Source organism: Emydura macquarii, unplaced genomic scaffold, assembly GCF_026122565.2.
Source record: "Emydura macquarii macquarii isolate MOO-44397 ecotype Brisbane River unplaced genomic scaffold, CSIRO-AGI_Emac_v2 contig_1230, whole genome shotgun sequence".
Lineage (NCBI taxonomy): Eukaryota > Metazoa > Chordata > Testudines > Chelidae > Emydura > Emydura macquarii.
Window position 1 is genome coordinate 8,624,862 of NW_027131367.1, and position 24,330 is coordinate 8,649,191.

The 24,330-nt window shown below is 45.2% G+C and overlaps 1 protein-coding gene across 6 annotated transcripts; it reads left to right on the forward strand.

The window, feature by feature from the left end:
• Positions 1-3,738: 3,738 nt before the first annotated feature.
• Positions 3,739-22,848, forward strand: TRIM25 (tripartite motif containing 25). Of its 6 annotated transcripts, none has more exons than XM_067547414.1 (11): positions 3,740-5,108; positions 7,464-7,559; positions 9,154-9,387; positions 10,031-10,187; positions 11,387-11,419; positions 12,161-12,280; positions 13,080-13,160; positions 13,474-13,539; positions 14,304-14,330; positions 15,628-15,702; positions 17,430-22,848. In XM_067547414.1, exons 1-11 carry the CDS (start codon positions 4,461-4,463, stop codon positions 17,957-17,959), a joined length of 2,067 nt encoding a protein of 688 aa, XP_067403515.1. In that variant the 5' UTR covers positions 3,740-4,460; the 3' UTR covers positions 17,960-22,848. The 6 variants fall into 6 exon arrangements, with proteins under 6 accessions (XP_067403518.1, XP_067403521.1, XP_067403515.1 ...); XM_067547415.1 differs by having other exon boundaries at positions 3,743-5,108; positions 12,200-12,280; XM_067547417.1 differs by lacking the exon at positions 13,080-13,160 and having other exon boundaries at positions 3,739-5,108.
• Positions 22,849-24,330: the final 1,482 nt, after the last annotated feature.

A 24,330-nucleotide genomic window follows, 5' to 3' on the forward strand; every position in this document is an offset into this window, starting at 1 on the left:
ACTTCTCATGCTAAACATGGAAATGGTAGGACGATACATTCTTGGAGAGGAGACATAAGATAACCTTGAATAAAACAGAAGTAATAGGACCTAAAATGAAACAAAATTCTTAATTTTAATTAATTTGTCCTTGAGTTGGTGGGCCTATAAAAAACATTGCTAATTTAATTCTGGAATTGCTTCTTTTAAATAACTGAATTAAATAACTTTCACTTCCATAGGATTTAGTTAAGATCACTTATGTCTGCCCATTTATAGGTTATCTATGATAAACCAGATAGGATTCATTGACTCAAACTAACTTCCTCTGTCCACCTATACATTGCCTTAGTTATCTGTGATATACTAAAGTCTGATTCATTACCAATTTGGAGAAATAATCTATTTTGGTCATAATTTACCTAGCAAAGAATGTTTCCACCAGAGGCAGACCCACTCTTAAAGATGTAATAATCTATGTTAAAGTCTCACAAGTGAGATGTAACAGAAGAGATTCTAAGTGAAATAGACATTGTTCAGTTCTTTCTTTCTTTCTTCATAATCATTTCAGTATTTTGTTTATCTTTAGACTCCAGTATCATCTAAGACATTAAAAAAATCACAAGACTAAAGAAGTGGAGGTCCCATCCTCAAATTGGTATTGAGAGAAATAATTAAGATTTATTGTTTCTTTGAACTATAAACTTTTACACCAATTTGGGGGCGGGGGGAGTAAAATTACTCTCAACACTTTGGACACCCTTTTCTTGTCCACACTGTTTTATGGTTCTGAAGCCTAATTCACTTCTCAGATGTACACGAATAAGCTGTACTCCAGCTATTTGTGCTAATACTGGATCTGCAAATTCTTTAGGAAAGTGGAATGTTATGTTTGTTTTTGCCAGAAGCCTATATGTTCTGTTACATTCATAGCGCTGTTAGACTGCTGGCAACAAACCATAAGGGTTATAGGCACTGAATTCTCTTCCACTTTTTAGAATTTTTTTTATATAACCACTATCCACTGCCCATTTCTCAGCTATCTTTTGTTCAGGTGCTAAACTAAAAAATGTGTCCTATGCTGTTTTTCTGGGCAAACATTTTAAGGCTCTGATCATGTTGCCGCATCTACATGGGCAAGGCCTTCTGCCCATGCAGGACCCCAAGAAAGCCGATGAGATTCTGTGCAGATGCAGCTGCAAGAAAATAAAGCCCATTAAATAATTCTTCATTTCCTGATAGTTCATGCAAGATAAATAGTGCTCATGCAATTCTAGTTGTGGAGGTAAAATCCATACAGATAACTCCAGACTCACAGTAACAATTCTTATGTGATCTGGTCTTCCAAAAAACAGAGATTTTATTGTAAGCATTAATTGTTACAGACAAATTAACCACTCCTCTTTCTTAGACTTTGAGATTTCTTTTCCTGTCTTGCAGGTGCCTGAGCAGCTACAGATGGAAACACCACAGTCCCCTGCTAATGTACTTTTTAATCATATGTAAATTAGAAAATCAGCAGCTCTCAACGTGGGTTCACTTTAGACCTCTGTCCATCTTTTAAATATAATTTAAGAAAAACAATCTACTGTATATGAACTACAATGCTAACCACTGGGGATGCATTTGAAATGCCAGGAATGGATTGCTGGCTGCGCATTTATGCTTTTTTCCCAGCGTAATTTAGAGCAGCCCTATTTCAACCTGGCTGTCAGTATCAGTGGGGAATCACTGAGGTGTATGCCCAGTACTTTGGCAGTCAGGAGAGGGGATGGTAGCGCAGGAACCATTGTGATAACTGTGCCCCAGGCCCCTTCCTGTGTGCTAGAGTGATCTTCCTGTGGCCGGCTCCACTGGCTTTCATGCTTCTGCACATCAGTGCAGTGATGCAAAGCAGCCCTAGTGCATCTGAGAAACAGGGCCTCTGCCTTTCATGACTTACAGCTAGTCCTATAGGGACAGATGTCATATCTAGGAATTGAACCTGGGTTTCCTGTGTGGTAGTGGAGGCTGGGTTGGGTACTGGGCAGAGTTAGTCAAATGTTATGAGCAATTGAAAATTATTGTAAAGCTATTTCTCTCTTGTTTTCTATATAACTGGTTTAATAACAATTGGTTTTGGAATAATATGCTCCTGATAGATTTCTATTAAAACAGTTTATATACATGCATCGTGGTATCCCAGGTACTTTACAAATACAGCATATGCAATAGCTCATTTATTAATCATGAGTTGGCCATAGCATGGACAAATGCAGTATAACTTTTAATTAGTGACACACATTATTACTCACTGTTTGCACTTTAGGATAGAGCTCAACAACACACAGCTGCAGAAACAGTTATCAGTGTACACAGAGAAAGTGGGTGTAAGCTGATCTGAATAATATGACAGAGCAGGACAGTCATTGAAGCAGGGATGGTCAAACTGCAGTAGAGTCAGAAGTCCGATTATCCAGATCATTTTGGTTTAAAAATCTGACAGGACAGTTTAGGAGATAAGTCTTTCATGAGATTTCCAGAACTTAAGGGTTTCAGTCAAGTCAGATAATGCAAAAGTGGCCACTGGTGCGTTTTCATGCTCTCCACTTATGCAAACCAGAAATGCAGAAAGTACAAAAATCCAGGGGTAGGGGAAGTTTTTGATCTATTCTTAGACTGTCCCAGTCAGTTTGCTCATTTTTCACATGAGGAGCTATTAGGAATTTATAAGTGACACCCTTCCTTCTGAATCAGCTGTGAAACCAGTCCCAGCACGGTGGTAGAGGATAATATGGGAGGGGAGAAAGTTTCTAAAAAGACTTATATAATGGAGGACATGACCATGTGTCATTATTAAAAAATCCATGCCGCCTTTTGCAAATATAGGTGGTGTTACCCTTTTCCAAATTCTAACACTGGTAATAACTGCCTATCTGAATTCCTCATGCACTTTGACCTATTGCCAACTTTTGAAACTGTATCATAAGTCTCACAGTATTTGGTGTTTTTCTTTAAGCCCTAGATTCTGGAGTTAAGTGAATACATCGGAATCTCAGCTTTTTTGTTTTGTTTTGTTTTGTTTTGAAGTTAAGTTTCTAGTCCTCGTAGTTATGGATATAATTTTGAAAATGTGACCCTAGATGCAAATGCACCAGGCAAATAAAAATAATCTAAATGTGTTATTTTTAAAAAACTCATGATCTTTAAGTCAATCTCATGATTCTAAGGGCTGACTCATGATTTCTGAATGCGTGGGGTTGACAATACTGTACATTATTCTAATCCTAAACGGTTGTGCGGTATTCCTTTGCTCAGTTGTACAGCTGCCGTTTCCCACTGCAGAAGTGAGCCCCTACTCAGAACAGTATTGTGAGGCCTAGTTAAGGAATGTTTATAAAATGCTTGGAGATCCTTGAATGAAAGTGCAAAGTATTATTACTATTTCGTTATTGTTGGTTTATTTTATTACACAGACAAGCATGCAGATGTAGAAAATGCACAACATCCAAATGTAATCAGAAAACGCAAAAGTGAATTTCATTATTGGCCATTTATTCGTACTTCGATTCATCCTAATCAAACTTATTTTTTCCACCTACGAAATAGTTTAGCATTAAAAAAGAGTAAACTTTAAGTCAGATAAAAAGAGTAAGATTTAAATAATTTTAAAAAATCACAGCATTGCAGCAAGCGGACAAATGGCTCAACAACTGTGAATTTCAAGCAACATATTCATGAGCTGTACGGGGCCCCAATCCTGCAAACAGATCCATGGGTTAGACCTTTGAGCCTTATGGAGTCCCAACGGCTTCACCTGACTGCAGTATTTTGCACTTGAATATTAGTAGCCAATAGGGTTATTTTGGCAGGATACTAGTAATACGACACTAGATTAGACAGGAGAATCTTACCCTTACAGTTGGCCTGGTTAATGTGAGGGTAGAGGTCATGTATGGCCATAGCACGTGATATAAAAAACACATCTTTCCCTTACTCTTTTCTAATTCGAATCAACATAAACCGATTTTATTTAATAACTGAGTTACTGGACTGTCTTTAAAGACATCTGGGATGGTAACAGGAAATACTGATTTTAAAAAAAAAAAACTTGCATAAAGGGGGAAGGAAAAACCTGGCGAGCATCCTTCCAGCGGGTCACAAGGTCCCTGTCCCTACCCGAGGCGGGCCTGCGGAGGGTCGCCCCAGCAGGGGGCGGGCAGTGAAGAGGCCGGGCCGCATATATATCTCTATATTGCACGTCTCTCCTTAACCCTCTTCCTGCCTGCGGCGCTGTCGTTACACGGGGGCGGGTCTGTTTATCTGCGGGCGCCCTGCACGGCGAGGCCGGGGCAGAGATTTGCAGCCTCGGCGCTGGGGGAGGAGGGATTTGCTGGGGAGGCCGCCCAGCCCCACCCCGCCTCCTCCACGTCAGATCCAGGAAAGCTGCACCCGGCCCGGCTCTCTTGAGTTTCGCTTTCCCCCGACTCCCGCGGCGGGCCATGGCGGAGCAGGGGCGGGCGGCGTCCGTGCCTTCGCTGGCCGGGCTGGAAGAGGAGCTGACCTGCTCCATCTGCCTCTGCCTCTTCGAGAGCCCGGTCACCACCCCCTGCGGCCACAACTTCTGCGGGCCCTGCCTGGACATCACCTGGAGCGGCCTGCTGCAGGGCTTCAGCTGCCCGCAGTGCCGGGCCAGCTACCCGCGCCGGCCCGAGCTGCAGAAGAACACGGTGCTCTGCCGGGTGGTGGAGCAGTTCCAGGGCACCCAGCCCGCCGCCGCCGCCGGCCCGCCCGAGCAGCAGCAGCAGGAGGAAGGGGAGGAGGCGCCGCCGAAGCTGGGCGGGGAGGCGGGCGGCTGCCCGGTGGCCTGCGACAGCTGCCCGGAGGAGGTGGCGGCCGCCAAGACCTGCCTGACCTGCATGGCCTCCTTCTGCCTCGAGCACCTGCGGCCCCACCGCGAGAGCCCGGCCTTCCGCGACCACCCGCTGCGCCCGCCCCTGCCCGACCTGCAGCAGCGCAAGTGCCCGGCGCACAACAAGCTGCTGGAGTTCTACTGCCGCGAGCACGGCGCCTGCATCTGCTGCCTCTGCCTCGGCCAGCACAAGCCCTGCGCCACCGGCCCGCTGGGCGAAGCCAAGGCGGAGAAGGAGGTGAGCCCCCTAGCGGGGGCTGGAGGGGTGGGCAGATGGGGGAAGACACTTAGGGGATGCCCTGGGCCCCCTTTCCCGAGATCCTGGCCCACTGGCCCAGCTACCAATAGGGCATCCTTAGGACAGTGGTCCCCCAACTTTTTAGCCCACGCCCCCTCGGTCCCCCCCGACCACGCCTCCCCTGCCTTTCCCCCAGCAGGGGCTGGAAGCAGGCCCACAGGAGCTGGGGAGCCTGGGAGTGGAGCCGTGATGGCCAGCGGCGGTGGCTGGGGGGCATGGCCAGGGCAGGGCTTGGGGCAAAGCGGCCTGGGTAGCACTCCCTCCCTGCCCCCTTGGGTCCTGCCTTGTCCCCCACCCGCAAGTTCCTCCAGCACCCCCTTTCCCCCCCCCGAGGGGTGTGCCCCACAGCCATCTGGGGAGGCCGTTTTGGAATTGTAGGTGCCCTCGGGACTGCAAACCGGGCTCGTTTATAACAACAAGCCAGAGCCTGAAGTTAGGTTACAGTGCCTCAGAAATCCTCTTCCTCTTTTAAGAGAAGACCCTGGGCCAGACCAGGATCTAATCCAGGTTCTGGAGCCACTTGGGCACAGAGGGAGGGAGCCGTCCATATGTGAACTGGCTGGCAGTAATCCAGGCTTGGATCAATAAGGCTTTTTAAAAAAAAAATTAAAACTGTTTTGGGGGAATAGTGCTGCTTAGAACTTGGTTCAGGAGGCCTTGGTCTGATATTCTGCAGTGCAAAGATGTCTAAGGTGGACAGTCTGCCCCCAGGCTTGCAGGGAGCGGTGTTAATTTTTTTTAGCCAAGACTGGTGGCTCTTTTGGAGTTGTAATAAAGACCATTTTTGGGGCGAGTGGGGAAAGGGCAGGAGGAAGCCAGATGTTTTCAACAAACAGAACAGCCCCTAGAACTGGTCTTTGCAGATGAGCTGTGTGAAATGAATTGGTGGACCCAGCCTTGTTCCTAAGTTGCCCATCTTATAACATCACCCCCAGACGTAGCATGAATTAGTTCTGGTGTTGGACTGTCTGGGGAGAGGCCAAGGAGTTAACCGGTACGAGAAGTGGTTGCAATAGGGGAAAGTTCTTTAATTGAGAAACCAGGCCTCAGTCCCCAGAGCTGCTAGTCTGTCTTTCCTGCTGCTCTTGGCTAGCCAATCTCCCCATTTCAGGGGGGACATATCCTTCAAAGTGACTGCTGCCTGGGACTTTCTTTACACTGCTTTTCAGAAAAAAGAGGGGAAAATATAAAAAGATTTATGGCCAACAGTGTGGAAAGAAAAGTCAATATCAGAGGAACCGTATACTCCAAACTACCGCAGCTATTACATGTCCAGAAAACAAGTTCACCCACTCTTTCAAATCCTGGTGCATAAAGTCTCTCACACTTTAGTTGCTGACTTCAGAGATGTCAGCATTTTACCCCATGGTTGGGCCCAATGTAGTAAGCATTACACCAAATAGCAAGTGTATTTGCAGGACTGCAGACTTATGCTCATTGAAACCAGTGGAAGGATTGCCCATGGACTTCAGTGGACACCAAGGCTGGCCGTTAGGGACCCTGTAATCTGCAGTCCTACACATTAAAGCCCCCCCTGATGTCAGTGTGAGATCTGCTTGCTTAGACTGCATGGTTGCGCCTTATAATGGCTTTCAGGTTCACGTTCAATTGTTTTGGGAGAGATGTTGCAGACCTTGCCGACATCTGTGGCAACTTTGCCGTTGTCACAGCAGAGGGACACAGCATAGTAGGCAAGTTCCATTGTTTTTATCCCCATTCTAGTCTCTTTTGTAGTGTGTACTAAGGCTGATTCTGCAGACAGACCTGTGGACTTCAGTGGGGATCTGAGCGGGCGCTAGGGTCTGTCTGCACAGATGGGATGGTGGGCGATGGACTCTGTTCTGACTACAGATGCGCCCTGGCAGCTTTTGAACTTATTGGCAACAGTCCAGTTAATTATGAAGAACTTGTACCCATGATCTCTTAATTCTTCAAAACTACAGCTATTAAGATCTAGATCAAGTTAGGAGCTAAGCACCTTTCACTCCCTGTGACTTAAAAGGGGAGTGGGTGCTCTGAACGTCACAAAAATGGGTCCTAAATATTCTTCAAGTGGCCACAGAGAAGTTTCTTCCCAAGGGAGTAATGGGAATCTGTATATAGTGGACCAGGAAAACAGCCTTTTCTTGTACAGTTAAGGAACACTGAATTTAATAAACAAAAAATCCTGTGTCGGTGATAAAAGCTGATTAAAACAAACCTTTTCATTTGCTTTTCACTGTTTTATATGTTGCATATTGGGAAGAGATGCAGCTCTCCGTGCTTTCAATATGGGTCTGATCTATTTTATTGCAGTTGCATCTGAAGATTAGACTGACAGAGCTGTATAAACAGAGTGAAAAAGCTTCTCGGGCCCTGGATGAAGTGAGGGTGCTGCAAAGACAAGCCAGTGTAAGTGGACTGCCACTGTTGTTTTAAATGGCTCGTTTCATAAGTGGGATCATGCTAGCCACTGGGAACCTGGCTCCTTGTATGTGGCCCGTGATAAGATGCTGTAATAGTCAGATAAGAATGTCTTTTAAGAGAACCCCCTGTGACATACCCAGCTACAATCCAGACAAATGAGCAGCTGTGTCACCCCTGTCCTGCAGCTTTGGGTGTCTTATGATGTCTTGCTGAAGGAGCTCCCACCTGGAACGCTCACAAACAGCCTTTCAGGATGCAATCCACATGCTGTGTCTGTGTAACTGCAGCCTGCCAGCCATGCTTGGGTTACACTCCGGCTGGCTCTCACCAGCCTTCTACTGCAGGGTGACCCCAACACACACCCAGAAATGTACGTTCTGTACCCCCCAGCCCTCTCCTTGACCTTTTTTCTTTAATAGAAATAAATATGCACAGAATTGCCACCCCAAGTGGAGTTCCCCACACACTTCAAATTAAACACATTGGATTAGACAAAACAAGTGTATTAACTCTAAAGAGAGAGATTTCAAGTGAGTACCAGTTGGCATTCCTTGCATCAGAGAACTTGGGGTGAGAGCACACTTTGTGCATTCTCATTGCAGAGAAGACTGGAGACTGTGTCAAGCCCTCCACCTTTCTCTCCCCCTTGCCAATAAGCAGCCGTGGATATGGCACTGTCCTCTGAAAGTGATGCTTCTGTGAGCTGTGCTGACTGCCTGTTGTCACGTCCACTGTACCAAGGACTTCTCGAGGGTGTGCCCATGTACGTGGGAGTGGCATAACTGAAAATGGTGACCTGGAGGCTACTGCTGCTGCTGTCTTGGGGAACTGAATTTCTGTGGGCCTCTGACGCTAGAGATGTGCTTCACCCAGATGGAGCCAGGGGAGAGGAAGTGAAACCTACTTTAATTCCATATGGGTCTTTGTCTGCCTCCAATAGCCTGGCCACATACAGAGATCTGAATCTGCTTCTCTCTCCAAGCTTATGTAGCTGGTCTCTTAGTTCAGGCAATAGAAGCTCATGCTGTTGGAGTCAGAGGTCCCAAATTCAGTCCATGCTGATGACCTGTTGCATGGCTATTGCATGTAGATACCCTGCTGCATCAGAGACGTCACACTCAGCTTATCCCTTCAAAATAACTTTGCAACCTCATGGGGCCAGTCTCTTTTAGGAGATCTGGAAGAGCTTTGCAGATGTAAGTTGATGCCTCACAAACCCCTGTGAGACCGGAGTTACTATAATCCTTATTAAAATGGGTGAGCTAAAGCAGAGGGGTTTTGACTTCCCCAAGAAGGCAGACCTGGAAGTCTTGATTTGCAGTTCTTTGTTCTAACCACAAGATGGCACAGCCTGCCTTGTTTCATGCTGAAACACTGAGTGACTGATTTTTGGGGGGGAGATTGTGGTCCTATTTCTGCTTTCTTTGAAGTGAATAGAAGACTTGCTATTGATTGGGGGGGGGGGGTGGATAAGGGCTTCTGGGGGCTGCTGTGGGGAAATGGAATTAAGGCCAAGTATTTCACTAAAGGTTCCCAAGTGGCTGCTTTGGAAACCCATGTCAGTATGTTGGTGATTTAGGAGACAGCGTCTCGAAAGATGGATCTGCTGAGAAGTGAGTTCTCGGAAATTAAAGCTTTAATTGAAGAAGAAGAAAACAAGGCAGTGAAGAAGGTTGAAGAAGAAGAAAAGCGAGTCCAAGATAAGTTTGAATATGTCCATAGTGTCCTGGGAAAGAAGAAAAATGAAATTCAGGTCATCAGGGACCAGATTGAAATGACACTAACTGAAGATGGTGATATTGCATTTTTAAAGGTGAGTTCTGATGTCCATCTTCATTTTGAACTCGGAAAGACTTCTGCAGGAGCCCTGCTCTAAGACGTTTTTTCAATCCGTTAACTATGCATAAAATATACTTTCTGTAAAGATGTATTAATAATTGCTACAGGACTTGGCTTTATAAAAGGCATGTCCATTGAGTTAATTGTCCAATGAGCACTCTGGGCAGTGATATTATTTACTTCTTGAATCATTGCTTAGAACAGTTATTCCCATTATTGTCTGCATGATTGTTTCTTCCTTTTTATAGGCAGATTATCATCCAGTTTGTCTGTCTTCCCACAGCCTTTATACACAGTTGCTCCCTTATGGCAGCATAAGTTAACTAGAAAAGAAGTCCTCATGTAACTCAAGTTCCTTGCTTTGACCCATCAACCGTATCTCTTCCTCCATTTTCATATATCATTTTGAAAAAATAATCCATGTAGGCTACTTTTTACTGAGTTTCGCCATCAGTGATGAGTGTTTGACTATAACCTCCCTTCCCCCAATAAATCAAAACACACAAGAAATAATGCAGGAGTAAAATAATTTAAGCCAGTTATTACATTCCAGACTCAAATTTTTCTATGCAGAGACTTATCCCTGACTTCATGAGCTCTTCCATATCTTATTACAGAAAGCAGTGAAATTGCGACAGACTTCAACCAAAGATGTTTTCATCCCCAGAATTGATCTAGACCAAAACTTGATACACACCATTTATCAAGGCGCCTTTTCCCTTAAAGAAATAGTGAAACAAACGGTGAATCAACCTCAGGAGAAGAAAATGGAAGGTACCATATAATTTGAGAGAGAATTACCACTATAGGCCTTTGCTTTATTGTTTTGATATCAAATAGTGTAACTAAATTTAAAATATTCAGAGGCAGACTTTTTTTGGCTTGTTACAATGTATATGTGTGTGTTAAAACTGTAGGTCAATTGAACCGTTTTATAAACTAATGGAACCCTCCCTTCCAAAATAAAAATGCTGCAAGTTTAAATATTCTGGATATTTAGGAAAGATGACTGACTGTAGACATTTGTTTAAAGCTTATCAACAGAAATAAACAGTGGTATACTTTGTCTATATTTGGATAAACATATAGGTATCTTGATGCTTTCCCACTTTTTTTTTTTTTTTTTTTTTTCCCCCCTTTCACAGAACTCTAATAGAAAGTTATACTATTGTCAAGCAGTAGAATGTGATTAAATAAATAAATTAGTCTTGCATCTCACCATAGAAGGTGAAATTCACCTCTGAGTAATTAGCATTTGTGCAGAGAATTAAAAATGTGGCAAGAAATGGAATTCACTTTTCTTATATCTAGAGGCGGGTTTGTCTGTGTTCCTAGCACCTTGGATTTTCCCTCCTCTGTTCTGCTACTGCAGCCTGAGCAAAGAATGTTGCTTTCCTTCCATACTCTGCGTGTGTAGAGTCATGTTGTAGAGAGCAGAAAGTTGGTCTCTCAGAAGCAGAAAAATAAATAAAAATCTAGAGGGAGGGAGTGTTTGCTGAGATCAGGCTTTTGTTTGTAAGTGCAGTGTGGTTGCAGGGGCACCTGTATAACTAAGGATAAAGGCAAATCTCAGAATGGGTTTGATTTCTGAACTCTAGCCCACTGTGGGAAACCTATTTAAAGTGGTGGACTTCTTTATAACCAAAAATCCAGCTAGTTGAAATGGTATGAACCTCTAAAATAAGCTGCTGAAACTGGGTTTTAGGGGTTTGTGCCATTTCAACTAGATGTTTTCTAAAATCCATGTATAAGCTGATGCACTTCTCTAGTGTAGACAAGGCCTGTGCACTGCATTGAAAAGTTAAGGGGGATCTGGCTTGGTTTACAAAGCATGGCCTCTTCAGATACTGCCTTCATGTTTAGCGTCTGGTCTTTTACTGGTGCACACAAACTAGTGGGATGGTAAGGGCTGCTCATAACAATGGGTATGTATCTGAATCAATTGTACTTACTGAGACAAATTTCCATTACAGCAGGTGGACCGTCCAGCCCAATGGCGGAGAAGAGTAAGTTCACCATGTCCTGTCCCCTTTGTCTACTTTCTCCTCTCCCTTCCCTTTTCTCCCTGGATTATATCTTTAGCAAAGACTCCAGTTTCCATGGGCTCACTTTAAATGTCAAAATCACCTCCTTTCTCCTCTGTTTCTATCTCTTTTACATCTTCCTTGCCCGTTTGAAATCTGTTGGCACAGTGATCAGTACTTCGTATCTGGAGAGACCAAGCTTTTGTGTGGCACCTTGTGTCAAATGTAGGAAGATGAAAACATTGCAATAAGCTTATCTTTATAAACTTGTGCATTGTTGTTCATCCGTATTACAGCAGACTGGAGGCCTTGTGCTAGGGGCCGTGCATACAGTGAGAGAGACCTCGCAGTGGAGCATTTACATTGTACTAGAGAAAGGAGAAAAGAGCAAAACTCTGTGAAGTCCACTAGTGCCTTTGCTGTTGCCAATCTAGTTCATGTAGCAGGTTCTGAAACATTACAGGGGTGTCTGGCACCATAAAGCGCTAAGATAAATAGGAACTACTACTACTAACCAATTTTTACAGAGGCAGAAAGATTCATTGTTTGTGGAGTCAGGGTCTTAACATAGTCCCAGTAAGCTAAGCAAAAGTGTTTGCAGGACTGAGGCTTTAGGTCTTTGATTGAACTCTCAGCTCTGCCACGAACTCGGACAGAGATCTGAGTCCCAGCCAAGTATCTTAACCACAAGACTATCCTTCCTCTCACTGTATCCCTTTACAGCGATACAGCTAAAATACGGTGTATATGATGTCATTGCAGCAAATCTACAGTGGAAACCTAAGCCTTTTTCTACGACTTCTTCAAATAAACCCCCAGGACCTGGGAAGAAAGCCGGATCACGTAAGTTAACAATGTTGCTGTCCAAACCCAAATATTGCTCATTCGGTTTTTCCTTTAGCAGTCAACGCAGCAGTGGCTGCTAAAGCAAATAGATCGCTACTGAGGGACGCCATCAACTTGAAAATCACATTTGTCTTAAAATATTGTTTGAGACCATAGCAAGTTCCTCCAAGAAGACTAGAACCGAAAGATCAGAGGAATTATTTCCCCATCCCTGAGTTGGGTTAGATTGTAACCCAGTGATGTCAGCTGTACAGTGCCTGTTGCTGAAGGTTGGTTCCGTGTCCTGTCTCTTGCGCCCAAAACTGGAAAGTTCACATCCGTCCCAGAGGGCGTGCTCCTGTAACGGCTGCCACAAAAGGCAGGCATATGCACTAACAGGTGGCCCAAGCAGGGTTGGTTTTGTTGCTCTCAGACCCACCCAAAAGGCCCCTTCTCCCCCCCTTAGATTTCTGCAAGGGAGCTGGAAGAAAATTAGAAATGTTTGACAAAGAAAAATGAATGACTTGAGGAGCTCTTAGTTAAAGGCCATGCTTTTGAAAAATCGAGGGAGTTTGTTTCCCAGCATTCAAGTTGATGGCATTCCTATCACATAGCTTTGGTGTGTGACTGGCAGGTAATATCTGCACAGGTGTGCACTTAGCGTGCAGTTTGCACATTCCAAGAATCTAGTGTGTGCAGATTTGTAATTATTTTAAATCCCTGTTGTTTGAGGCACCTACTTATTCATGTGAAGATTGTGGATTGACAGCAAGATCATGCCTTGGACCCTTATGCCATTATGCTTTTCTGTGTCCAGGTGGCTGCAGGCAGAGTTTCCCTGCCCTACTGGGCCCTGATCCTGTGAGGTGCAGATTTCTTTCTGCAAGGTGCAAACCAGGTGGGAGTTGAGAGCGCCTGACCCCACTTAAAGTGGGGTGCCTAGTGAGCGCTAACCAAACAAATTGCACATGCGTGGTGGCCCACTGGTCTGTGTTTCCGACTCTGGTACGGGTGTCAGTGAAGGTGAAAAGGGTTCTGAAGTCAAGTGAGACTCCTTTTGCCTTTCAATCCTCTGGCTGCTGCTCCAGCTATTCCACAGTCACAGTGCAAGGGACCGAAAGCTTGTCCTGAGTGTCTGTTCCTTGACTGTTGTAGCATGTAATGCGTCCTGTTTAATAAGCTGCTTATGTTCTGTCTTCTGCCTTCACTAGACGCTTCAAAAGGAGGTAAAGCCACACCGAAGCCTCCGCAGGAGTTGAGTGAGGATGCAGAGATCAGTGAGTGATGGATTGTGCTTTATCTGTCTTGTGCCTGTTTATGCTCGTGGGGCCCAATTCCGCCAACTGCAGGAGCCAAGGAGGAGTGGGAAGGCGGAAAAGGTTCTTGGTACCTTGCCTTGGGCCCCATAGATAAAGTGCCCTGGGCAAGCACTTTTGGACTGATGTTTCTTACCCTGACATTTTTCAATCTGACTTGAGACGGTTTCCTCCATTCCACTGGTTTAAAAAAAAAAACAACCAAAAAAAATCCCCACCACCAGAAACCCATCATGAAGAACTGACCCACATATAACAGAGCTATTAATCTGTAGCTGGTGCCCCCGAAGAGGGCAAAACAAACATGTAGCAACTAGCTCTCTTGGAGGGAGACACAACTAGCGTTGCAGGAGTCCATTGTTAGCCATGCAGCAGTGGTTTAAAAACTGACTTAATTGTGTAAGTGCTTGACACATGGATCTTCCATGGGCGTTCTGCGTGTAGAGCATGTGCAGAATCCAGCTGTATGTTGTCAGAGCTGGACTGACTGGTATGCGTCAGGCTGCTGAAGAAGTAAGCAGCCAAGTATGCTCTGTGTGTGTAATAAATTTCTAGCCTGGAGAAAGCTGCAGTGTACCAGATCCTTCGCTGCTGTTCACTGCAGCACTTCCATTGGCTTCAGTAGAGCTCCCCCAGCTGCAGCTCGATCCTTGTATGTCAGTGGATGTGGTTTTTAAATGTTTATACACCCGGCCTTACAGTAACACAGACCTTTACTTTTTCAGAGGAGAAAAGAAAGCCGGCCAAACCCGGTAAGTTCAGATCTTCAAGAGACTTTTTTACTCCACGTTTTAGGTAGCCAATTTTTTTTTTTTATATTGAAGAGGAGGATGGCTGGCTCCAGTGTGCTGGTGGCAAGTGGAAATGAGCACCAAGTTTGGGACAGCTCCTCTTGTCTCTTCAGGATGCGGTGTCTGGCTGTGGTGGTTTAGCTCTCAGAACTGTCCTTTGGGGGCAGTCAGTGGGGACCAGCCCCCAGGCCCCTCTCACTGAAAGCCAGAGTTTCATGCTTGAGCTCAAGGATCAGGTCCTGTAGCTGGGTTAACCTGTTCTGTGGGCGAGCCAGTAGGGAGGATCTGAGCCCCCCCATTCACTCCCCCGCTGGTGGTAATTTGAGCTGCGTGTGGGGGAAGTGTCACGCCCAGGGCTGACAGTGGGAGCATTTTGGTGGAAATCACAAATTCTGTGCAGAAAAAATTCTGCAGGGAACCTGAGTTCTGCACGTGTTGTGCAGGATTCCAGCCGGAGCAGGGAATGTGCACAATGCCTGAGCCAGCTGCATTCAAGTCCCTGGCGAAACTTGTGCCTTTATTGCCTGTTTCTGCATGGTGAACTCCAACCCCATTTCTCTAATGGCCATGGAGAGCACCGAGGGCTTTGCAGGAAGTGCTGCGTATCTGCAGGCTTGGGCCCAGGATGGCTAGCTCCGTGCAGGTTGCTAGTCTCCCTTCTAGGCGTGACTTGCTGAACTCTGAAAGGCAGAGGGAGCTAAAACTCTGAAATGGGAAACTGGGTGACTTGGTAATACAACGTGGAGCCCCTTAACCGCTGTCACGGTTTCAAATCTGGCCAAAGTCAGTAGTGGCATGTGTGAGATAAGCTGGGGAGCAGTCCACATCCAGACCTTATCACAGCAGTCCCCGCTGGCCTCTCTGTAGAGCCGGCCCAAGAATGTAAACTCAGTCTGCAGTTTCCCTTTCACCCCTTGAGCTGTCCCTGCAGAACAGGGTAATGACTGTTGGTGGGACAGGGCAGGGGATGCCTGTCCTGACCGTCTGTGCTGTACCTGTTCTGTGGCTAAGAGAACTCACTCCGGTTCCTCTCGCTAGTAACATGCTTTTTAATACAATCAGCCTGGAGAAATCCCACTATCGTTTGTGCAGAAGGATTAGGGTTATATGGCCTGTTTTATTGATCTGGGATTCATAATTTATCTTTAGGACACTGTTAGATTACATTGAAGGAAACTGTATGAACCGTGTCTGTTTCCCCAATGACCAAGCAAGTAACATGCCATTGCGCTCTCTCTCTTTTCCCCCATAAATACAGCACCAACCAGCGCAAATCCAGGCGCGACGTCTCTTGAAAGCTTTTTAACGAAATCGAGAGAGGAGCTCCTGGAGTGTAAGTAACCTGGTGTATTACACCTCAAAAATGAGTGACTCTTATTACGATCATGTTAGACTTCACTGGTGGTATGGGACTCGCTTCTGTCTGGATCCTTGCATAGCTATGGCTTTCTTAATGTAATGATCTGGCCAGTTAACAGATGTATATGAGGGGAGTGACTGGGAAGAGGGTAAGGCTGTTCACTGGTAGAATTCTGGACCCGTTGCTAAAGTAGGTCCAGTTCACTGCTGCCGTGTGACCCTAAGTTTAACTGAAGTCCACCCACTTGGAATCGCTGTTCGAAATCAGTTTGTTGGGCTGGATATAAAAATCAAACTCCCTGGGTGGGGTCCATTGAAAGTTAATGGAGTTCAGGCTCCCAAGTAACTTTGAAAAGTGGGAGTTGGCCTCCTAAAGGAAGGGAGCCTTTTTAGACTGGTAGATAACTGCAGTAGTGGAGCAGACCCAGGGCCCATCTGGTTCAGTATCCTGTCTGCAGCAGTGGCCAGCACCAGATGCTTCCAAAGACAGCCACCGTGGGCAGATATGGGATCGTTGCCCCGTCCCCGGCTCCCCCAGGAAGGTCTCATGCTAACCCCTAATGGTTAGGGATTGGTTTCAAGACCCAGAGTGTGGGGCTCTCTCTGCTCACGCTAGCCGTTAGAACGCTGCCTCTCTGCCTGCAGCTACGCCACGTCTGCAGCATTGCAGAACGCCTGTCCTGTTCCGGGCGTGTCACTGCCTGGCTTGCCCTCTGGCACGACACCAGTGGTGTACGGCCTGGGGTTCTCATGCCAGCTGAAACTGGGCATGCTGCAGAGCTCTGCCTTGGGAGGGGTCTGATGCAGGGTGGTCGCCTCCCAGCAGGGATGGAGACTGAGGATGGGCATAGGCTTTTCAGTGCCACGTCCGGAACTCCTGCACTGAGTCCCACTGGGGTACAGTGGGAAGGGATCCTTCCGCTCTCCTCCCCCGCCTTCCATGCCCCAGAATCACCCATGCCACAGAGCAGCGGCTGATCCACTCCACAACTATGGTCCTTGTCTCAGGGCTACAGGAGCCACCTCAGGTCTTGTTCTGGGCACCCAGCCTGCTGGAGGAATGACGGTTGGCACGACATAGAGCTGGATCAGCAGGCTGTGCCTTCATCCTGTTCCCATGTACTGATCTGGGTGGCAGACCCTGAGTACAGACATCTTGCTCAACACCCACACTGCCCCCTCTCTGCACCAGTCCTGCTGGGCCAGGGAGTAGTGGATGCAGGATTGATTTCATGGAGGCCGCACTTTGGGTGGGCCGATTGTGTCTTTAATCTGTTCTTCTTAGTTAACACATCGCTAGATCTTGCCTTTCACACATGCCGGAGATTGGACTGTGTGTAACGCTGTCTGGGTTAGGGGATCATGTGGTCCGAGAGCAATGAGGTCACCATCGTTTGTCTGTGTAAATCTCGGACTGCTGCCTATGCCTCTCCTTCCCAGTCTGGCTGCATGGTGGTGACCAGACCCATCTCCCTACCAGGAGGGCATGTGTGGCATTAGCTTCCACAAGGAAAAGGAGAAGCTACTGGTGCTTGGGAAAAGAAGCCATAGGGCCAGTAACTAGTGTCCTCGGACAGGTTCCATCCCTTCGCCCCCCCCACTCTTTGTACGTACATACACACACATGAACACGCATGTGCACACACTTTCCTTTAGAGCTACTCTGTTGTGTTTATCGTTTATCACTGTATTTCTCCATAGATGCTGCTAAAATCACACTGGATTTCAACACGGCTCATAACAAAGTGCAGTTATCCGAGAGAAACACAAAGATTTCTGTCTCTGAAATTCCCCAGAAGTATAACTCCCACCCTCAGCGCTTCACCTACTGTTCCCAAGTGCTGGGTTTCCAGTGCTTCAAGAGGGGCATCCATTACTGGGAAGTGGAACTGCAACGCAACAACTTTTGTGGCATTGGTATCTGCTATGGAAGCATGGACAGGCAAGGGGCGGACAGCCGCCTGGGGAGGAACAGCAGCTCCTGGTGCATTGAGTGGTTTAATGCAAAAATTTCAGCCTGGCATGATGATATTGAAAAATGTCTGCCCAACACCAAGGCCACCAAGATTGGTGTGCTGCTCAATTATGATGCAGGGTTTGTTATTTTCCTGGGTGTTGGTGAGAAACATAACTTGATCTACAAATATAGAGCGCAGTTCACTGAAGCACTCTATCCTGCTTTCTGGGTGTTTTCCAGTGGCACGACACTTTCAATCTGCCAGCTGAAATAAGTCTTTCCCACCTGAATCTGTGTGCTCAGGGTATATACATATGATCGATCCTTTTCTCTCTTTCGGGGATTCAATACTATAGTTCTAGCTTGCTTATTTAATTCAAAGCAGCTTTAGTTTGCTGGATGGCTTTTTCTGGTGGCTCTGCTTATCCAAAACCACTAGCCTGCAGTCCTGCAAGGAGTGAAAAGCTCTTGGTTAGAAAGCGAGATCGACAGACTGGAGTTAGTGCTCTAGTTTCACACTTGTGTCAAATGAAGACAGGAGGCTTTTGCTGCACATAAATGTAAAGAAGAGCAAGAACTCTTCTCTGTCTCTAAAAAGTCTTTACCTGTGAATAGTTACAATTTTGTAACTTAGAAAAATAAGGCCCTGGGGGCATGACAGGAATGACTCTATTTTTAAACCCGCTAAATTTTAGTGAATAACTTAAGGCACCTGGTTTTTATAGCAACATTAAGAAGGAATCCCAAATACTTCAGGAGGCAACTGCCAGACATTTCCTCTTTCTAAAGAAGGAGACAAAGATTTTGCACCAATGCATCAAATGAATTTTGGGTCAAGCAGCACTGATATTATTCTGTTTGGGCAAGAGGTTTAAGTGGCTGTCACATGCAGTTCTGGGGTTGGTGTACTCCCATTCTTCCCAGCTGAATTCCTAAATAAACTGAGTTAGCAGTTCAATAGGTGGAGCACTCATGACCGTGAAAATCCTCTGAGGTTTTCCCCACAATCACTAGATAGCAAAGGTGGTTCAAGCTGAAAGAATCCTGATTTTTCTTTTCCAAGAGATGTGATGACCATAAGATAACATCAAATGGCTTTCATAGCTAAACACAAGAGTCAGACCCAATTACCACTGATATCAATGGGGCTTAGATTCTGTCCTGAATGTGTTTCATGGCTACTACTAAAACCTAGGTTTGGAGAGAGGAACTGTAGGAATTTTGTTTTCTGAAGACGCCCACCATCATCCTGCCCCTCTCTTGCTCGGGTCCAGCACTGGTTGTAGAGGTTGATTGTTGCCGTCGGATTTCCCGTTGCTTACGCAGTAGTCTATAGGCAAGAGACCAGCCTTGAGTGGGTATTGGAGGTCTTTAGAAATGGAACATATGGAAGATACTTCCTACATGTGGTTAGTCTAACACTTTTGCAGATGGCTGTGTGTTGAATTAAATACAAGTCTTTCGTGCTGAATGGTAAAAGCCAACACAAGGAATAGAAGACTAGACATTTCTAAAGGAGATGAGTAAGCAATAGCAATTGTGCTCAAAACTCCAAGGAATGACAGTGATGGAGCCAAGAACCATGTATTGAAGCCAGATGTCTTCAGGAAGAAGCTTTGCAGAAATTCCTCTGTAGTTAGGGTTAAGAAGAGACAGCAATGATGAGTCAGTGTATCTGAATTGTCGTGAAGAAATCTTTGATGGGATGGAACAACACACATTCTGAATATTTGTGGGGTATTAAAGATCAGAAAGGTGAGCAGCACCACAAATTGCTCCTGCAGTAGAGGCGGAGGTGTTTTTCAACTCCACACTTAAAAAAATCCTCATTTTGAAATGAACAGAATTTAAAAAACTAGATGTTTTTTAAGATCCTCTGAAGGCTGTTTGCTGTGCCTCTTGAAATGAAACATTGTGAGACAGAATACATCTGAATGCTTTAAATCTTCACATTATGAAGCTCTGCAATACCTCCTTACATTTTGAGGAGTGGTGGAGAGAAGTGAGGAACAATAGCATGTCTTGGGCTTGTCTGATACCATTCACATTCTGCTCACTCGTAGCAGGGTCTGTCCCAAGTTTATCTTCTGAAGTATGGCATTCCCTGACTACCAAGTCTTTATGTGCAATGATACTGAGATTGCTACAGTGGCTTCCAAAAGTCTGAAAATTGCCTTAGGGCAAAATTGAAGCATCATTCTGAGCGATATTTTCTTTTTGGCATTGAGTCTGCATGTGGGCTGGTGAACTTTCTAAACTAGCAACATGCTGGAAAGGATAACAAAGGGAGAATAAATACATTTCCAGCTTCAGGCATGGGAATGCATTTTTAAAAAAAATTCTCCTAATGCTTTGTTTTTACTTCACTTTCTGTGACATGGGTTTATTTTGGAACATGTATAGCAATTGTTCTGACTCCTTCCAGGCATTGTATGCTGTCTAGGAGACCTTTGCTATATTCCCTAACTATAAAACCCTCTGAAAGTGGAGAAACAACCAGTGACCACAGCTAAAGGTTTGAGATCTGAATGTCTTGTGCCTGTAAGTAGGAGTTATTGAGAGGCTTTCCTTGCTAGATCTCTGTGCTCAGACCAGCCCATAAAGAACTAGGATGATGCTGAAATAAACCGACCAAATTTGTTGACTTGTAAAGCTCTCCATAATGGAACTTCGTATGCACGGTGAAATATAATGCAAAGCCAGTGCAGACACTATAGGATTAGTGAGGGGGCAAGTGAGTACTCCGTATTCACAAGAGTTATGGTGGCAGAATTTTATAGCGGCTGAAGTTTCTGGAGTGCTTTAGCAAAGTGTTGCGGAACTCCAGCTTGGATTTTTAACAGCATGTCAGCTGTCTAGTCATTGTTCAAAGACAGCGGATGTCCAAAAATACAGTAGTCCTTTGGTCAAAAAAGGGATTTAGTTGAAGAGCTAGTGTGACCTCAGCACTGGATCACGTGGGGGAGGGGTTTGGAATAGCTGTGCTATTGAAATGTGGTCTGGGGCAGATCATCTTTCCAAGACCTGTTCAGCTATCTGGAATCCAGGATGGAAGCACTAAACTAGCTTAGAGATCAGGCAGGATGGCGCTGAGCTGTTCAAAGACAAGGACCCACTGACCATGTCGAACGCCTCAAAAGAAGGAACATAACCATGAGCAATGAGGAAGAAAGCAGTGCAGTGCTGGACAAAATTGGAAAGCCGCTAACTGACAGGACAAAGAGAGAGAGCTTTATAGAGGTATTCAGTATGACTGCCCAGAAGAAAAAAATGATGGGACAAAAGACCCTTGAGGCCCATCAAGAACACACACAGGAGGAGAATCGTTGGAAAGTGGGTCTCGCTGCTTTCCATGTGCTGGGTTCCCTCACCTCCCCACTGGGTGATCTCAGTCTTGTTTAAATATTCAGGAGCTCTGGGCTCTTATTCCCCAGAATGATTCCTGCTCACTGCTCAGGAGAGCTTTGGACTTTTCCTTTATAAGAAACGGGCAGTTGACACACCTTAAAGAGTCCTACGATGTATTGGTTGTAGGTGCTCCTTGGTCTCTTTTTTCCCCTCCTAGAGAGTCCTACTGCTATGTAGGAGTTCTAGGATTTTTATGGGATCTGGGATCTTTTCCTTGTGTGAAGTCCTACACTGATTTCAGCTGCTCTGGACTTTTATCCGCACAAGTGTTTCTAGGTTTTGGTCTGGGGATGTGTGCTCTCCAAAACATCTCGAATATTAGGGAGACTCCTTATTGGATTACCTTCACATAAGGAAATCTACCAAGCTTTCGGATGTGCTGGAATGTTGTTTCCCACTGAGGAGTTTAAAATGCTCCTTGGACAGTCCCTGTAAGGAATCCTACCTGCTTTTGGATGCATGGGTATTCCACAGGCCTGTCTTCCCATCCTGCAGTGCACTGAAGCATTAAAAAGCATTTCTGGAGCACTCTTCTCATTGTCTTGGAAAAGGTAGTGCTGTACTATGGCAATTTACATACCCCTATGCTGCCCGTCGCTGTCCGTGGTGGGAGTCCAATTCTTGCACTCCATGCTCTGACAGAGATCCAAAAACTGAAAACCACCTTCTTTCTCACTGCGGCATATCAGTACTGCACTTGTCTATAGGCTTTTTTATCCCCAGTTTAGAGTGACCTTCAGAGGAAGGATTGTTCAGTTGTATCAGTATGGGGATCCTTGCCTTTTCAAATGTTGCACTACTGTATGATATGGAATATGTGCCATGGATTAACAGTGAAGGACAAACATGCAGTTGTATCCGTAACTATTTGATTAAGATGTATCTTCTGTTTTTGTCAAATCAATTGAGAAGCACTTAGTTTCTTGCAAATACAGCAAATTGTTTTGTTCACTTTGTAGTGTTGAGTGCTTTGCTTGATACACTTGGATTACATTAGACTATTTGTTGTAAAACAGTGACATGGTGTTAGACGTAGCATAATAAAACTTTGATTTAATACCTTTCAATGCAATCTCAAGATGATTAAGCTAAAACACCATAGGTAGGTAGGTTTCTTTCTCTTCCAATGGTATAAAAATAGTATCTTTGTCATCAGTTTTAACACTGAAGGTGGAAATAGTCATTTGTTGGATTTCTTCCATCTATAAGAAAAGTCCTTTTTTAACTTAATTTTTCTAGGAATCCAGTCTGGAAGAAAGGTGACCCAAATACAATTCTAGTGTCTACCAAAGCCAGGAGGTTGGAGGCGTGTAATGTGCAAAAATGTAATGAATGGAGGGACACTTACGTATTTAAAATGCTTGACTCACTAGGACATTCTTTCTGCAATTTCTCTGCCTGTGAAATTTATTAACAAAATCTTATGAAAAATGTGTCCAATTATAACAAGTTTTATTGAATGCAGCTTTGATTTAAATAGTCAATAATAACTAGGATAGTCCCGTAAGCCAGTTAATAATGCTTCTGCTCTTGCTTTTAACACTTATGTGTAGTGATGCATCAAGGGACATGAGAATACCTACAGTCTGTCCCATCAAGACAACCTCTAGCCATCTACTTGGGGGTTCGATCCTGTTATGACTAATGATGTAAAAGTTGCATAGTGTGATACATCTAATATCAGTTCTGATCTTTTAGTGATTCTGCAGCTGGGTGACAGTTTTGTGAATTCAATAAAGCTATATTGTCATGAAATGACTCGTTTAGTGATTTAAGCTGAAGAGGCCTTGCTTGCTATAAATGAGGACTGTATAATCCACAAATAAGACCCTCCCCCCAAATAGTGTTTATAACTCATTAGGTGATTGGCATGCTGGGGGGAAGGGGAGACAAACCGTGTCGTACAGTTTTTATAGAGTGCCTTGCATTCTAAATTGAGATCATTCTTCATCTACCACTGCAATGCACCCACCTCCTGGGCTGCGCCACTTCACTGCTAAACAGCAGCACAACATTATAGTTGGGGGAGAGCAGTGTAGAAGAATAGTGCACCCAGCGGAAGCTGCAGGTGGAATTCAGGGTAAGCAGAAAGCAGTTTTCCCAGTTAGAGGAAAAGGGAGAGATTACTGCCACTTGCCTCTTGTATAAAAAAGTGCCGTGGATTCTCTTTGCATATGTATTGCCTAGAAGATAGGTGTCCCAGCAGCCCGTAACTATTGTATTTAATACTTCTGTCACAATAAACGTCGGAAACTCCTCCAACCGTCTGGCGCTCTTTGCTAAGGCAGACACGCTCCATGCAGAAGTCCAAATGGAGTGGGAATTTCCCAAGTGACTGAGGAGCACCCAGACAAAAAACGAAGTGAATGTGACTCTGGGGTGACCACTGAGTGCTGCACCTCCTAGTGATGGGTGAACTTAGGTCACCTGGAGCCATGTCCCACGCTTGCTTTTCCTTTCCAGCACAGCACTGCTCCTTGCAGTGACCTGGGGGTGTGGGGTGGGGAGAGGAGTTGAGGGAGAAATCGATCTTGTCCTCCAGAAAAAGGAATATTCTATTGCCGGGCTGAGCACCTTCTAGTAGCAGATTGAGCAACACATCTACCAGCTGTCATGTGCTTTGTCTTTTCCCCAGGGGGAGAACTGAGCATTCAGGGCAGTGTTTGGTCCCCCCCCCCCCCCCCCGATCTACACTTGCACGCTCTCTCTCCGGTAGCGATGACAGCTCAAAGAAGTGCGTCTCACTCTTGACGCAGAAGGTGGTGCGGTTTGTGATGATCCTTGATTCCTGGGGGGAGTTTGTTCCACACAAGCTGCTTTGGAAGTGTTTTGCCTTTTAAATTTAAAAAAAATCAGCCTGGTGTGCTTGAGAACTCCTCTCTCTTCCCCCTCTCCCCACTTCACTTGAGTGGCTGCAACGTCTCAAATAATCAATGTCAGTTAAAAACATGTCCCGGTGTGGCCATTGTGTGACTCCTATTCAATGGCCATGTCATTTGGACTTTCATTGGCAGCTATTTTGTCCCATTAAAAAGTTCAAGACAGCAATTTGTGAAACTTGCTCAGCCAAGTAGAACTGTGAAAAAAGGAGTTATTTTAAAAGTCAATTAATTGTGGTCTATGGGAGCCCTCTTCATTCACATTTTTTCAAGCCTTGTCACGGGCTCACATCTGTCAGCCCTGTGTTTCCCAGGCTGCTATCAGATGCCGTTACATTGTAAATAATGGGTTTATTCA